Source organism: Hippopotamus amphibius, chromosome 6, assembly GCF_030028045.1.
Source record: "Hippopotamus amphibius kiboko isolate mHipAmp2 chromosome 6, mHipAmp2.hap2, whole genome shotgun sequence".
Taxonomy (NCBI): Eukaryota; Metazoa; Chordata; class Mammalia; order Artiodactyla; family Hippopotamidae; genus Hippopotamus; species Hippopotamus amphibius.
The window spans coordinates 66,425,594-66,440,880 of record NC_080191.1 but is presented as its reverse complement, the minus strand read 5'-3'; the positions used below and the strand labels follow the sequence as shown (position 1 = coordinate 66,440,880).

Genomic DNA, 15,287 nt, shown 5'->3' with positions numbered 1-15,287 from the left:
TACAGTTCCACAGAAATAGGGAGGGCATTCTCAACTGAAACTGGCTGGTTTTAATATAGAAATATGACTCATAATCTTTTATACACAACTTAAGACTATTAAATTGAATTAGTGACTATATTTAGAGATACATTTAAAAGGCTCATTTAAAAATACTCTTGAAAATCTGTAAGCATAAGATCATATATTCAACTTTAGTATGCTTCTGATATTTTGTAAATTGCTAAGAAAGTGAGTTTTCAATAGTTCCTATCTCTACTGAGTTCAAGAGAATGCCCAGTCTCCATAAATAAAGAGTAAATAAAGGAAACGCATCAGAGAGCTGCAAAATAGTTTCATCATGCTTCTGAAGAAATTTCTTGATTTCTTGGTCTTCATGCCCTATTTTTGAAGTGTTGCCTTCTTCAGTTTCCTTTTGAAGAAGTTGCTCCAGAACCCAGAACACAGAGAAAATATTTTCATAGAGTGTCACATCGTAACTAGCTTGCACCTACAGATAAATAACAAACTAATGAGAACCTACTGTATGGCACAGCGAACGCTACTCAATGCTCTTTGGTGACTGAAATAAGAAAGAAATCCAAAAAAGAGGGGATATATGTATATATATAGTTGATTCACTTTGCTGTGCAGTATAAACTAAGACAATATTGTAAAACAACTATATTCCAATTAAAAAAAAAAACCCTCAAATATTGGTTGTAGCTCAGATCAGAAAAAGCCAGATTAAGAGATCAAAGTTTTGAACAAAAGATACTTATTTTTAACACCTTCTATCTTCCTGTTCTTTTGATTGGGGTGGGGAGAGAGAAAACAAAAGAGAACATTCCCTTTTTCTAAAATTTTACAATGTTGGTGAATGACTTTTCTTCCTTATGGTTCACAAAGTTCCGAATCCTTTCTCTATGTTGCTGCTATAATTCGTTACTGACAAGAATCTGCGAGTACTTGCAGAGGGTCTTACACACAACAAGTCTTGTGTGTTGAATTCAATGTTTCGCCAAAGAATTCCAGTGCCAGATACTCCTGTCAATGATAACACCATCTTTGGTGGTAGGGTTTTAGGAACATGTTTTGAAGTATGACTCAGTCCTAAAGCATTTAGGGTTATAACCTGTAAGAGACCAGATGTGATACCATACTGAGGCTATACAAGTCAGGGAGGAGTAGCATTAGATTGTGTCTATGCGGTCATGAGAAAAAATGTGGATGTTTCTTGCAGAAATTATTACTTGGCCTAGATGGCTGAAAGTGAGATAAATGAAGGCCTAAAATGTGCACAATGGAAAGCAGAACATGAGGGAATACCGGAAGCGTGTAAAGATATAAACTGGCTTTATCATTTGTTAGTAAGAAATATGTTAGAAACATTGCAACAAATTTATCAACTGTAATAAGACATAAACAAAGAAACATTTTTTTAGAGTCCAGAGGAATTATCATCAACAGATTGTCTGAAAAAAGAATCAAATACATACAGATAACTGATACTTTCTTTTTTTCAAATTGAGGTATAATTGACATCACATTATATTAGTTTCATGTGTACAATGTAATGATTTGACATGTGTATATACTGCAAAATGATCCTCATGATAAGTCCATTTAACATCCATCAGCATACACAGTTACAAAATTCTTTTCCTGTGATAAGAAATTTCAAGATTGACTCTCCTAACCACTTTCAAACATGCAATACAGTATTATTAACTATAGTCACCATGTTGTACATTACAACCCCATGACATTCATTTTCTAACTGGAAATCTGTACCTTTTGACTCCCTTCACCCATTTTGCCCCCCTTCACTCATTTTGCCCCCTACCCTCACCTCAGGCAACCACCAAACGGTTTTCCATATGCAGGAGCGCAGTTGTTTGTTTTTGGTTTCACATATAAAAGAGATCACATAGTGATTATCTTTTACTATTTGACTTATTTCACTTACCATAGAGCCTCAAGAGCTACCCATGTTGTTGCAAATGGAATGATTCCATTCTTTTTTATGGCTCAATAGTCCTTTTTACATATATATATATGTGTGTGTGTGTGTGTGTGTGTGTGTATTTGCATATACATATATGTATATGCATATGTATATATACCCCACCTTTATTTATTCATCCATCGATGACATTTAGGTCGTTTCCATGTCTTGGCTATTTGGCTATTGTAAAAAATGCTGTAATGGACACAGGGGTGCATACATCTTTTCTAATTAGTGTTTCAAATTAGTTAACTAATACTCAGAAGTGGAACTGTTGGATCATATAGTAGTTCTATTTTTAAATTTTTGAGGAACTTCCATACTGTTTTCCATAGTGACAGCACCAGTTTTCATTCCCACCAGCAGGTGCACAAGGGTTCTCTTTTTCTCCACATTCTCACCATCATTTATTATTTCTTGTCTTTTTGATAACAATCATTCTCACAAGTATAAGGTGATATCTCATTGTGGTTTTAATCTGCATTTCCCTGATGACTAGTGATGTTGGGCATCTTTTCATGTGCCACATCTTCTTTGGAAAAATATCTGTTCAGCTCCTCTGCTCCATTTTTTAACTGGATATTTTTTTGTTATTGAAATATAGGAGTTCTTTATATATTTTGAATATTAACCTCTTAATAGGAATATGATTTGCAAAAATTTTCTCCCATTCAGTAGGTTGCTTTTTCATTTTGTTGACTTCCTTTGCTTTGCTGAAGCTTTTTAAAAGTTTGATGTAGTCCCATGTTGATTTTTGCTTTTGGTGTCAAATCCAAACAGTAATTGCTAAGACTAATGTCAAAGTGCTCACTGCCTATGTTTCTTCCAGGAGTTTAATGGGTGTAAAGCAGGCAGAATCTGTCTTGGTCCCTTTCCATTTGCTTTGAGAATCTCACTTTGGGCATGTTCAGCTCTGCTTCCTCAGATGGGCTGGGGTTCCCTGTAGTGTCCCATTTCACTATGTTGTTTTGGACTTTGCTTTTACCAAAATTTATCTGTCTTGGGTTCTACCTTTATCCTAAATGCCTATTCTTAGAATATTAATTGGATAAACTCTTTTACTCCAAGATATCTACATCTCATAGAACATTAACTTGAAACTAACTCCTCCCTTTGGAGACAGTATACATTTAACTTGCACCCCTTAGAGTGCCCCACCCCCCACACACTCAACGTGACTAAGATGGCAAGTCTGTGGGGGAGGTCTTTCCTGCAGTTCCCAAATTTTGTCACACTGGCAGCTGCCTGTTCTGCCTAATCACATGTGCAGACACTTTCTGAATTAGTGCATAAGCCGAATAAAAACTAAAGTAAATGGTATTAAGATGACAGCTGATACCCTTCTACTATATTTCCGTGTAATTTTTATATTCTCAGTGCCAAATTAGACTAAACCACACCAGTGCTGGAAAATCCCCAACGCAGGTGAAACATACTCACCTGGAAACTGCCCACATGTTCTGCCTGAACACCTGCCAAGAGACTGAATGAAACCCACTACACAAGCATGGTGGCTCAGTTTGTCTCTCTATCTGGGTCTTTCTGAATTGAAGGAACCTTGAGAGGCAGCTTCGATAGTCCCATGACTACTTCTTATACCTAACCCCATTTTATACAATATGGGACCTTCAGAAGAGGAAATACTTTCCAGGTAGGAAAATTATCATTTATTTTTGTAGGTCACTTTATTTTTATGTTTATTTTTCTATTCCTTAGTTGTGCTTGAGAAAGTGAAAGTATTCAAATATTTATTTAAATAATAAAAAATTAATATTTCTTTACATGCTGCAAAATTTTACTTCAAAACTTAGATTATGAAATCAAGGCTATAGACAAATGGTGCCAGTTTCCTAATTGTTTCAGTTGAAATTTAGTCAAGGTTGAACTCAACATTTTTGTAAAGACTTATTATCCTTGAAGCAGACATATTTACCTGCTTACTCCATACCCATTTCTCCCTCCTTTTTCATCAACAGAACCCCAATTTTGTTCAGAATGACAATGGATCAACTAAAAATGTATATTTTCCAGTCTCTCTTAAGGCTAATTCTGGTCAAAGAGATGTAAATATAAGTAACTGGGTGGGGCTTCTGGGAAAGTGCTTTAATAGCAGGCAAAATATGATGGAATGCACTTTTGCCTTCTCTCTTCACCATCCTTCCTGCTTGGAAATAGAGATGCAATGCTTGGAGGCCCAGCAGCCTTGTTGTGAGCCTGAGGATGAAGGCTGTCCATGGATGGGTAGAAAGGGCCAGATTCTGGATGGCACAGTGCAGCTCAATATACTCATGCAGGATGGCTGTACCTTCCTGCACTGTGCTGGGCTTCCCTTTCTTTCATTTTGGTCTTTTAAGATTGGAACCACGAGGCTTGATCTAGGCAGGACGGAAACTCTGAAAGTTTCCTTTGTTTTGGAAAGGTGCTGCCTGCTGCTGTCTCTGACACAGAAAGGGCACAGATGCCTAAAGGGACAAAAACAGTCACACTCCTTGGCAGCTGATCATGTAACAAAAGGTATTGTACATTTAAAGTGTGGCTTGCAGTTTGGATGCTTATATTTAATACTGAAAAACATGAAAATGTAAACAGTTCATTAAATTCAATTTAATGTGTGCTAGCCAAGGATATGTAGAATTACAGACTGACACTTTCAGAAATAAGCATGCTGCTACGGAAGGGGTTAAAACACAACACGACATTTTTCTTATTGCTCCAAATGCAAGAGATGAAGGAGAAAACTGGATCATTACAGGGCAGAAAACCAAGTCAGAGTATAGGTGCGTGACCTAAATGTTAAATTAAATGTTCAAGGAATATAATATGCCATTGGCTCTGTATCCCACATGCCAGATTTTATTAGACGGAAGCAATAAGTAAGATACAATTAAAATAAGTAGTTTCTAAAAGAATGAATTTAACACAATACTTTAAAGGAAAAGGTCAGTTGTCACCATGATAATTAAGTGAAAAACTTACCCCTAAGTTTTAATAACTAAGCCTTTTTTATCTACTAGAAGGCAGTAGATTTCAGTCAAGGAGCTGAGGGGGATGAAAGTTAACTCTTTAGCAGCTGTTTACTAATCAGCCTGCAGCTTCTGACACACAGGAGAAGGCACTGAAAGAGCCCAGTGCAATACTGCACATGACCACGCTAGCAACAGTGTCTGTGAGCAGAGTAGGAGAACCACATGCATATTATACATCATCCATATAAAATATAAATCATACATATACACACACTCAATCAATGAACTTATGGTAGCAACAGAACCCTGGCAACCTGGATGCCAGACCCATCCTCAGGGAGTATAAGGCAAAAAAGGTTGATCAGAGCAGAGTGTAGTTAATTAGGGAAGATTTCCTAGAGATGGACTGTGAGCCAAGGCTCAAAGGGAGTAAGGGGTATAGACTGGTGAATCACCTTTTGATCAGAGTGTCAGGTCAAAAAGAACAAAAAGGATTCAATGGATATTAATCCATTTTGCTTTATACTGATAATGGTATAGTTATCTGCCTAAAATGTTGAATCCTGGAGACTGGTTCTAAGGGGCCTATGTCTAATTTGTGGAAACTTAGATGAAAAGTTCTAAACTGTTAAAACTACTAGCATTTGGGATATTGATATTTTGCCATGTTTCCAGTGGGAAGCAGTTTAACAAGTCTGAAAGATTTATACATAAAAATATCAATGAAAGGAATATACATAACAGATTTTTAAAAAATCTGTCATAATTGGCCTTATTTAAAAATGATGGTTTTCTCATTAACCAATTTTACCTACTTTTCTCAAATCTGTTTACTGAGGCTGAATATTAAAAACAAAGCACAGGATCACAAATTTTCAAATAAGTATTATCTATTATCTTTTATCATAATCATCCTTATGTTTTTACCCAAATTAAAAAAAGCTGTCATTCCTATCCATAAGGTGCTTTGCACCTAGAGGAAAGCTGCAGGTACTATTCAAATACTGCACTACGGTCAACTGTTGGGGCATTTCAAGTTCACTGTGAACTGCTCCTGTAGAGATGTGTAAGAACCTAAGGATACACCCTTATCTTCTTTCTTCTACCAAGAAAATCCTTCGCAGACAGTAGCCATCTAGCAGATAATTCCTTTTTGCATAGAAGGGTGGTAATGAGGAACCTAAATGTGAGACAATTATTTTAAAGCCTTTCTGACATTAGAAGGCCCTGAAGGAGGTGTATGTGTGGGTTAACATGGCATCTTACAGGACATAGAAAAAGGTCTAGTTATTTGACTAGTGTGAGATGGGTCAGCTTGTTCAAGTCCAGTGTACTGGCAGGTTGGTAAAAATGACCTTATAAGCAGTATGCCCTTGTGGTGACTAACTCAATAACATCATAGATTAAACCCAAGGTGCTTTAAATTTTATATTTGCACATTTCTCTGGGGAAATCTCCTGTGGTTTGACTCCTATTCATCCCTTTCTTGGTCATCAGAATAGCAGATTGTTGAACATAATAATAAGATAGATCCCACATCCATTTTAATTCTCAAATCTCTTTAAATAAACAGTGAGTTCCCGATATAGGGACAAAGCATTTCTTTGTTCTATAAAATCCCGAGTCAACTTTAAATAGCTTTACCCTGCATCCCCACTGCCTTCTTAGGATCTGTGCTCTTAATTATGGGGCCATCAACCCCACTCAGAGAAACTTTTTCACTATTTTATACCATGATATTAAACTCAGCCTCAGGCTGGAAATGCCTTTCAAGCATTTTGAGAAGCAAACAGATCATTTATTTGTCTGGACTTCCATCACAACAGTCCTTGACAAAGCAGTATAAACCAGATGACTGTTATTATTATAAGAGTCTTACTAAGTGAAAGAACAATGCTCACAGACTGGAATAAAAGCAACTGAATTCATTAAGGATGAATTTAGCTGCGAATACTTGGCACTTTACAACGTTATGCTTCTGTCTTGCACTCCTCCTCTCTCCCTTCAGTCCTATTACAAGCACTGATTGGGTACCTTCAAGTGCCAGACCCCACGGTAAGTGCTGGGAACAAAGAGATGAATAGGACAGGATCCTTACCTACAGGAGAACCCATCTTATGCACGTAGGGAGACAAAGAAGTAGAAAATAATGGCAATGCAGAGTGCATGTGTGCTGTAAGGGCTACAGAGGAACTCTAAAGAGAGCTGAGTGACATGGTGTGAGAACACACTGAAGGGCAGGAAATGAGTTAGTTGTGAATGATGAGCCTGCAGGCTGACCTCCTCCTGGATGGGATGGCAGGATTCTTTTGGAGAGATGACTTGAAAGTTATTGTCAGCATAGGCCAAACACCTGCTTGGCTACTACCGCAGGGCCCTCAGTCTCTGTCCATCAGTATGCACTGAGGCAAGGGAGAGGCAGGGAGCTTAAATAGGGAGTGGGGTCAGGGGGGAGATCAGCAGTCTCTGCAACAGCTCACTCGGCAGAGACCCCACCCCTCAGCCTTCTCTACGGCAGTGGAACCAGACTCATCTGACTGGTACATGCACTCAAAGGCCAAATCAGGTCTGTAGGTTAAGAAAATCTTAAAGACTGTGTGTGGTTCCATGAGGTCACTTAAATGTCTAACACTTATTTGCCTGAAGGAAGGCACAGAGAACAAAAGAAATCACGAAAGTTGAATTCTTGGGAGAGAATGCATAGCTTCACTAAGTTAAGCCACCCCCACCACGCAGTTCAGACAGAGCATGAGCAGAAGAAATCAGAGCTGGTGAAATGTCTGATACATATTAGAAACAGAGATCCAGATGGCCATTATTTATAGCAAATGCATGTCCAAAAAGCCAGTGGGGATAAAATCAACAAGAAACCTTCTTTCTTTAGAGTTCTTTTAGGACTCTAGATAAAGATTACCCAAGACAGCATCAAAACCTGCCCAACCAGGCAGAAGGCAGAAACCAGATTTGCTGCAGCAGAATCAATGACCACCCAGACTAAAAAAGCATCTCCTAGAGGCTGCTTAGCTAAGCTTTGATAAATTTGCCAAAGTAAGCAAGAAATGTAGATATATTCTGAAGAGCACTGGATCCAAAGCCCAAGATTAGTGACAACAGGGAGGTGGACTCATAAGTGACCACATCCTTTCCAATACTTTAGCTTGGAAGCGGAAAGCTAAATTTGACTGGCTTCATATAAATCTACTTATTATCTCCCAAAGCACAACTGAATGGAGTTGTATTGATAGAAGTTAAAAGCCAACACATTTGTCTCTTTTTCTTCCTATTTTTAATATGTATTACCACTGATTCAATGAAATCAGTATATCAGAACTTGCTTTCAAAGGCTAAGTGAAACTGCACAACAACACAGGAAAGTTTGGAAACGAGAAAAAACTGTATGTGTTCTCACAAACATTTTATGTTACTATTGACAGAGAGACTGGGTCTATAGCAAAGTGAGTACTGCATTTCTTATCCTTTTGTTCTTTTTTAAAAATCAATTGACCAACATCTCTCTCTTTTTTAAAAAAATCAGATTTTTTGAGACACAACTGACACACAGTAAAATTTACCCTTTTTAAGTGTTTGGTATTATGAATTTGATAAGTTACTCTTAAGAACAAAGAAATGTCATAATAAAAATAATCTCTGAATAAAGAGAGAGCAATCATGCTACAACCATGTGATATTGTTTAACAATATTTTAAAAGTTTTGTTACCTTCTAGTTGTTTTTTTATTAAAATATATATCAACTTTTAGTGTGTTTTTTTTTACTACTATATGAAGTACTTCTCCACACAACTATAATTTGTTATAACTTGTTATAGTTAAGTGTGGAGATCCTCTAGAGAATTTTTTTCAAAGAAAAGATCCACATGTAATGCAGAAGGTTTAAGAGAAGGAACTACACTTCAAACTCTGAGACAGTTAATCTGGTTTGAATATTTTCATTACCTTCGTGCTGAGAAGTTGCTGGGGATATTTATCTGTTACAAAAATGCTAAGCAGTTCTAGAGAAAGCTTCAGGATGTTAGTGCTGGTGAAGGTCTCTACCTGATGACAAGTGTAAAGAAAGGAGTCTAGAACCAAAGGACCTAGCCTTCCATTCTCTCCTTCAAAGCACATCTCCTCAGTAGTTACTGCCAACCTCATGTTGAGGTGGAAATTACACAATAATGACTAGAAGTATGGCTTCATATCCTTTAGGCATCACAGTTCAAGGTGGAATTACATCTGTGAGTAACCACAATACAATGGGATGTATATTGTAAGAGGGTTACTGTATTGGCCTTGCCCCTGGATGAGTTACAGTCAACATGAAGAATGTGCTTGGCACATAATCTCAGTGGACAATGGTAAATGCCTCTGTTTTAAACTAGCGATGGCTTACAAGGAAAATTAAATGTTACAGAGAATTAAGTTAATTTAAATGCACTGAAAATAAAAAAGTAGAACAACTCAGTATACATATATTAATACACAGTTTATAAAAGTGCTTATCTTTTTCAGATACGTGTTGCAAAACAGAAATCAAGTATTCTGAGGAGTACTTGCATTTATAAGACAGATCAGTTAGTTTTGTTAACTTGCACTGTATGGACTTGATTATATGCTTTATAAACAATTATTTTCAGAAAAAAATAATGTTTCCAAGTAAGTTGACTGTCATTGGTTAATTTCAAAGAAATGTTTAAAATAAACACTGACCACATTTTAAATGTAATTGTATTTGTTTCTTAATTTTAGTCTGAAATTACAAATTTTACCTTTTTTAGAAACTAAACTATCCTGCTAACATCCGAAAAGTGATATGTTCTTTACTGCAATTTAGCCCCAAAATGTAATATCTGGATCTGATATAAAAATGACATTAAAGGCTTTAAGATGACATAGTCACTAATACAACAAAAACCCTCCAAATACTTCAAGAAAGTGCCTTTGGCAAGGAAAAAAAATGAATATTTTATTCAAAAACTTTTTTGTACTCTAATTCATAATGTAAAGAACTACAGCAGTTTTTTGGTAAAATGCTCCACTTTGGGGGAGTAAAGCCCACTTCTCTGGATGTTTAGCTTCCAGACATCAAGTATTTTGGAATTTGCAGACCCTGAGTCAGTGAAATGGCCATCAGAGACTGTTCCTGGTGGACTCAAGTCAGGGGCTCATTCTGATGGTGACAAGGACAGAGGAGGAAGTGCTGTCAGAGGAAAGGAAAAGAAGTAAGAACTGACAGCACAGGAAAAACTGTAAAACTCAGACTGGGTTTTTAGAATGGAACAGGAGCTCTGTGCTTCAATGTGTCTCCAAGGATATAACTAACACAGCACAATTCAAAAGCAGATGATGGTTCTGAAAACTGTATAAATGATACTTGATTCATTCAGTTTAATCAACTGAATTTACTACAGCATTCCATTAAAATGTTAAAATAAACTTTAAAAAGTATCATTCATGTGGAAAATTTTCTTATGCAGAATAGTTAATTTTTGCAGTGATTTTAGATGATGTGATGCACCATCAAACAACAGTTACTTATTTTAGCCTCACTAATATGTTCCTGGGCATTAGCCACAGAAAATTACAAAATAGTTATTCTTGGCAAGTATATTAGAAAGTTTAGTAGCAGTGTGTTTACAAAGATACTTTGTGTTTTAATAAAACTCAGAGAAACAGTACCCAAACCACACACACAACTTACTTTAGAAAAATTGTGTGTGTATACACATACACACATACATATATTTATATGTGTGTATACAACTGCATATAATTAATATGGACATAATTACTTATTTTAATGATTCATGAGTATGTATATAATTTCTTGGCAGCAATAATGATTTATATACATAGTCGTGAAACAAGGAAAAACCTGCACAGAATTCCATGAAAAAAGAACTCTGGTTTAAGGGTATACTATTTTTCATAAAAGTGAAGGGAAAAAATGCAATAAGCACATATTGTATAATGAAGCATTTGTCTGATCTTTGTCCTTGGAATTTCCTGAGTGAAAGGAATGCTTTTGTTATTCACAGTGGGCCCTTGGTGCCTACTTGAAATTATGCTAATGAGAGGAATCAGCATAGGGGCTGGTCACCTGCAACACCAACCCTGTAATCAGAGGACTGAGCCTTCGAGGCTTTGACCCAGCCTGAGCTCTGGGGATGTGGGGGCTGGAGACTGAGTTTATTCATGTGGCCAATCATTCTGATCAATCACGTTCAGGTAAGAAACTCCAATAAAAACTCTGAAAAATGATGCTGAGTGGAACTTCCTAGTTGATGAACGCACTGATATACCAGGAGCGTGCTGCACCCTGATTCCAGGAGGGGAGGGCACGTAAGTTCTATGCTTAGGACCCTTCTAGACCTCACACTGTGTGTCTTCATTTGGCTGATCCAGATTTGTATCTTTTATAATAAAATAAGTATTATACTTTCCTGAATTCTGTGAATCATGCTAGTTAATTATCAAACTTGAGAGCCAGTTGATCAGAAGTGCAGACCCCTGAACCAGTGGCTGGCATCGGAAGTGAGGGCAGTCTTGTTGGGGACCTCATCTTTAACCCGTGGGGTCTGCACTAAGTCCAGGTGGCTGGCATCAGAATTGAACTGAACTGGAAAACACCAGTCTGTCTTAAAGTCGAGGAAAGTTACATGAAGGTATTCAAAAGAAGTCACAAGAATGTAAAATAAATTTCGTAAGATTTCCCTCTCATCTATCACACTTATTTTTACTGAGGTAGAACATATAACATTATATTAGTTTCAGGTGTACAACATAATGATTCAATATCTGTATATACGGGAAATGGTCACCATAATAAGTCTAACATCCATCACCATATATAGTTACAAATTTTTTTTCCTCGTGATGAGGACTTTTAAGGATTACTGTCTTTGCAATTTTCAAATATGCAATATAGTATTATTAGCCATAGTTACCATGCAGTGCATTACACCCTTAAGACTTACGTATTTTATAACTATAAGTCTGTACCTTTTGACTATCTTAACCAATTTCACCCACCCCCACCCCCCTGGCCTGTTGTATCTATGAGCTTGTTTTTTGGTTTGCTTTTTTTTGTCACCATCCATCACCATACAGCTGACCCCCTTCACCCATTTTGCCCACTTCTAGCTGGCTTCCCCTCTGATAATCACTAATTTCATCTCTGTATCTATGTTTGTTTTTGTTTTGTTTTGTTTTTTTTAGATTCCACATGAGTGAAATCAAACAGTATTTGTCTTTCTCCATCTGACATTTTACTTAATATAATACCTTCAAGGTCCATCCACGTTGTGGAAAATGGCAGGGTTTCATTCTTTTCAGCTGAGTAGAGGTCACTGTACTCATCTGTAGCCATCATTATCCATCAATGAACACTTAGGTAGCTTCCATATCGTGGCTCTCATGAATAACACCACAATCAACATTGGCATGTGTGTATCTCTTTGAACTGGTGTTTTGTGTTCTTTGGATAAACACCCAGAAGTAGAATAACTGGATCATTCTTAATTTTTTGAGGAATCTCCATACTGTTTTCCATAATGGTTGTACTGATTTACAGTCCTTCCAAAATGTACAAGGGTTCCTTTTTCTCCACATCCTCTCCAACATTTGTAATTTCTCCTCTTTTTGATAATGGTCATTCTAACAAATGTGACAGGATCTCACTGTAATTTTGATTTGCATTTCCCTAATAACTGGTGATGTTGGGCATCTTTTCATGTATCTGTTGGCCATGAATATATCTTCTTCGAAAAAAAAAGTCTATTCAGATCCTTTGTCCATTTTTAATTATATTGTTTTTGTTGTTGTGTTGTATAAACTATAAATTTTGGGTATTAATCCCTTAATGAATGTATAATTTGAAAATATTTTTCTGATTCAGTTGATGACCATTTAATTTTAACTATGCTTTCCTCCACTGCACAGAAGCTTTTTATTTTAATGGAATCTCCTTTGTTTGTTTTTGTTTTTGTTTCCCTTACTTTTGGAGCTGGATTCACAAAAACATCACTAAGACCAATGTAAATGAGTTACTGCCTATGTTTTCCTCTAGAAATTTTATGGTTTTTGGTCTTACATTCAAGTCTTTAATCCATTTTAATTTTTGTGTATAGTGTAAGATACTGGTCTAGTTTCATTCTTTTGCATGTGGCGGTCCAGTTTTCCCAATATCATTTACTGATGAGACTGTCCTTTCTCCACTGTATGTTCTTTGCTCTTTTGTTGTAAATTAATTGTCCATACATGTGTGGGTTGATTTCTGGGCTCTCTATTCTGTTCCATTGATCTGTGTGTCTTTTTTGCACCAGTACAATGCTGTTTTTATTACTGTAGCTTTGTATTACAGTTTGAAAAACATGGAGTATTATACCTCCAGTTTCACTGTTTTATCTTAAGATTGTTTCAGCTATTCGGGGTCTTCTGTGGTTCCATATGAATTTTAGGTTTATTCGTTCTAGTTCGGTGAAATATGCCACTGGAATTTTGATAGGGATTGTGCTAAATTTGTAGATTGTTTTGGTAGTATGGGCAACATTTTAACAATATTAATTCTTCTAACCCAAGAATATGGAATATCTTTCCATCTACTTGTGTCTTCACTTTCTTTCATTAGTGTCTTATCAATTTCTTTCATTAGTGTCATATACAGTTCTTTCACCTCCTTGGTTAAATTTATTTCTAGGTATTTTATTTTTTGATGCCATTATAAATGAGATTTTCTTAATTTCTCATTCTGATAGTTCATTATCAGTGTCTAGAAACAACATGATTTCTGTATATTGATTTTGTATCCTGTGACTTTCCTAAATTCATTTACTAGTTCTAATAATTTTGGTGGAGTCTTTAGGGTTTTCTATATTTAGTACCATGTCACCTACAAATAGTGACAGTTTTACTTCTTCCTTTCTGATTTGGATGCCATTTAATTCTTTTTTTTTTTTTAACATAATTACTGTAGCTAAGACTTCCAAAACTATATTGAATAAAAGTGATGAGACTGGGCACCCTTGTCTTGTTTCTGATCTTAGAGGAAAAGCTTTCAGCTTTTCACCATTGAGTATGATGTTAGCTGTTGGTTTTTCATATATGGTCTTTATTTTGTTTAGGTACATTCCCTTTATACCCAGTTTGCTGACAGCTGTCATGATAAATGGATGCTGAATTTCGTCATATGCCTTTTTCCGCATCTGTTGAGATGATTTTTATTCTTCGTTTTGTTAATTTGATGGATCAAGATGATTGCTTTGCAGATGTTGAACCATCCTTGCATCCCTAGAGTAAATTCCACTTGATCATGCTGTATGAACCTTTTAATATATTGTTGGATTCAGTTTGCTAATATTTTGTTGAGAATTTCTGCATCAGTGTTCATCGGGGATATTGGCCTAGTATATTGCTCAGTCACAAGAACACAAATAAATTTTGCAAAATTTTCATCTCATATTTCAGACTCTAATGACCTCATATAGTACTGTTTAATTAGGTGCCCCTTGCTGTTTAAAACCCTTTCATACCATCACTTAGATATCTTTCTCCAGCTCAAAATCTTTCAGTTAGAAGAAAACATGGTATAAGCAGTCCAAAAGGTAAATATTTATAATTAACAGAAGTGTTAGGAATGGAGAGACAGAAACAGCAAATCAAGACTACACTCAAATAGATTTACTTGCTTTTCCTATTAAAACCAAGGTGGAAAAGCAGCAGCAAAAAGCTCCCAATGTGGAGATATCAAATTAGCTATGTGTTTCTACAAATTTGATCTAAGCTATCATTCAACATATCTAATGAGTCAGACAGGAGTTGTTAGAAAGAAAAATTTTAATTTCCATCTGCCATGATTTTAGACAATAAAATAAATTTTTAAAATCCGTGCACTTTTGTCTAGAGTGTTTTTGGCTAAACACTAGACCTAGGAGTTTCTTTCAGAAGAAAGAGTTCTATGATTAGAGAATTGTAAAACAGTACATACCACGACTCTCCTCTCCTAATTCATACTGAAATTTTTCAGAAAGTTTCAGCAAATTAATCAGTTTAATACAGCATTTTGAATATAAAACACTTTTTTATTTATTCATGGAGAATCAGTGTTCTGTAGAACATACTGTTGACATTAATAAATGACAATAAATGTCCAACAGGCTTTAACAGATAGTAATGGGATCATAGGAGAAAAAAATCTAGTTATTTTCAAATGTTGAAAATATGGGATCATACTTGTCTGATATTAGTAAATATATTCATTCCAAAAATTGAGAAATCATTTCCATGGGCTGCGTTTAATTTCCATGGAAAACTTCATATAAAATCAATTTGATTTTCT

At 36.0% G+C, this 15,287-nt stretch overlaps 1 protein-coding gene across 1 annotated transcript in view; it reads right to left on the bottom strand.

Annotated features, from left to right (window-relative positions):
* Positions 1–223: 223 nt before the first annotated feature.
* Positions 224–15,287, bottom strand: part of MEI4 (meiotic double-stranded break formation protein 4) — a 166,189-nt gene continuing 151,125 nt past the window's right edge. The window contains exon 4 of the mRNA XM_057737768.1: positions 224–490. Within this exon, the coding sequence (XP_057593751.1) occupies positions 224–490 (267 nt within the window). The remainder of the gene's footprint in view (positions 491–15,287) is intronic.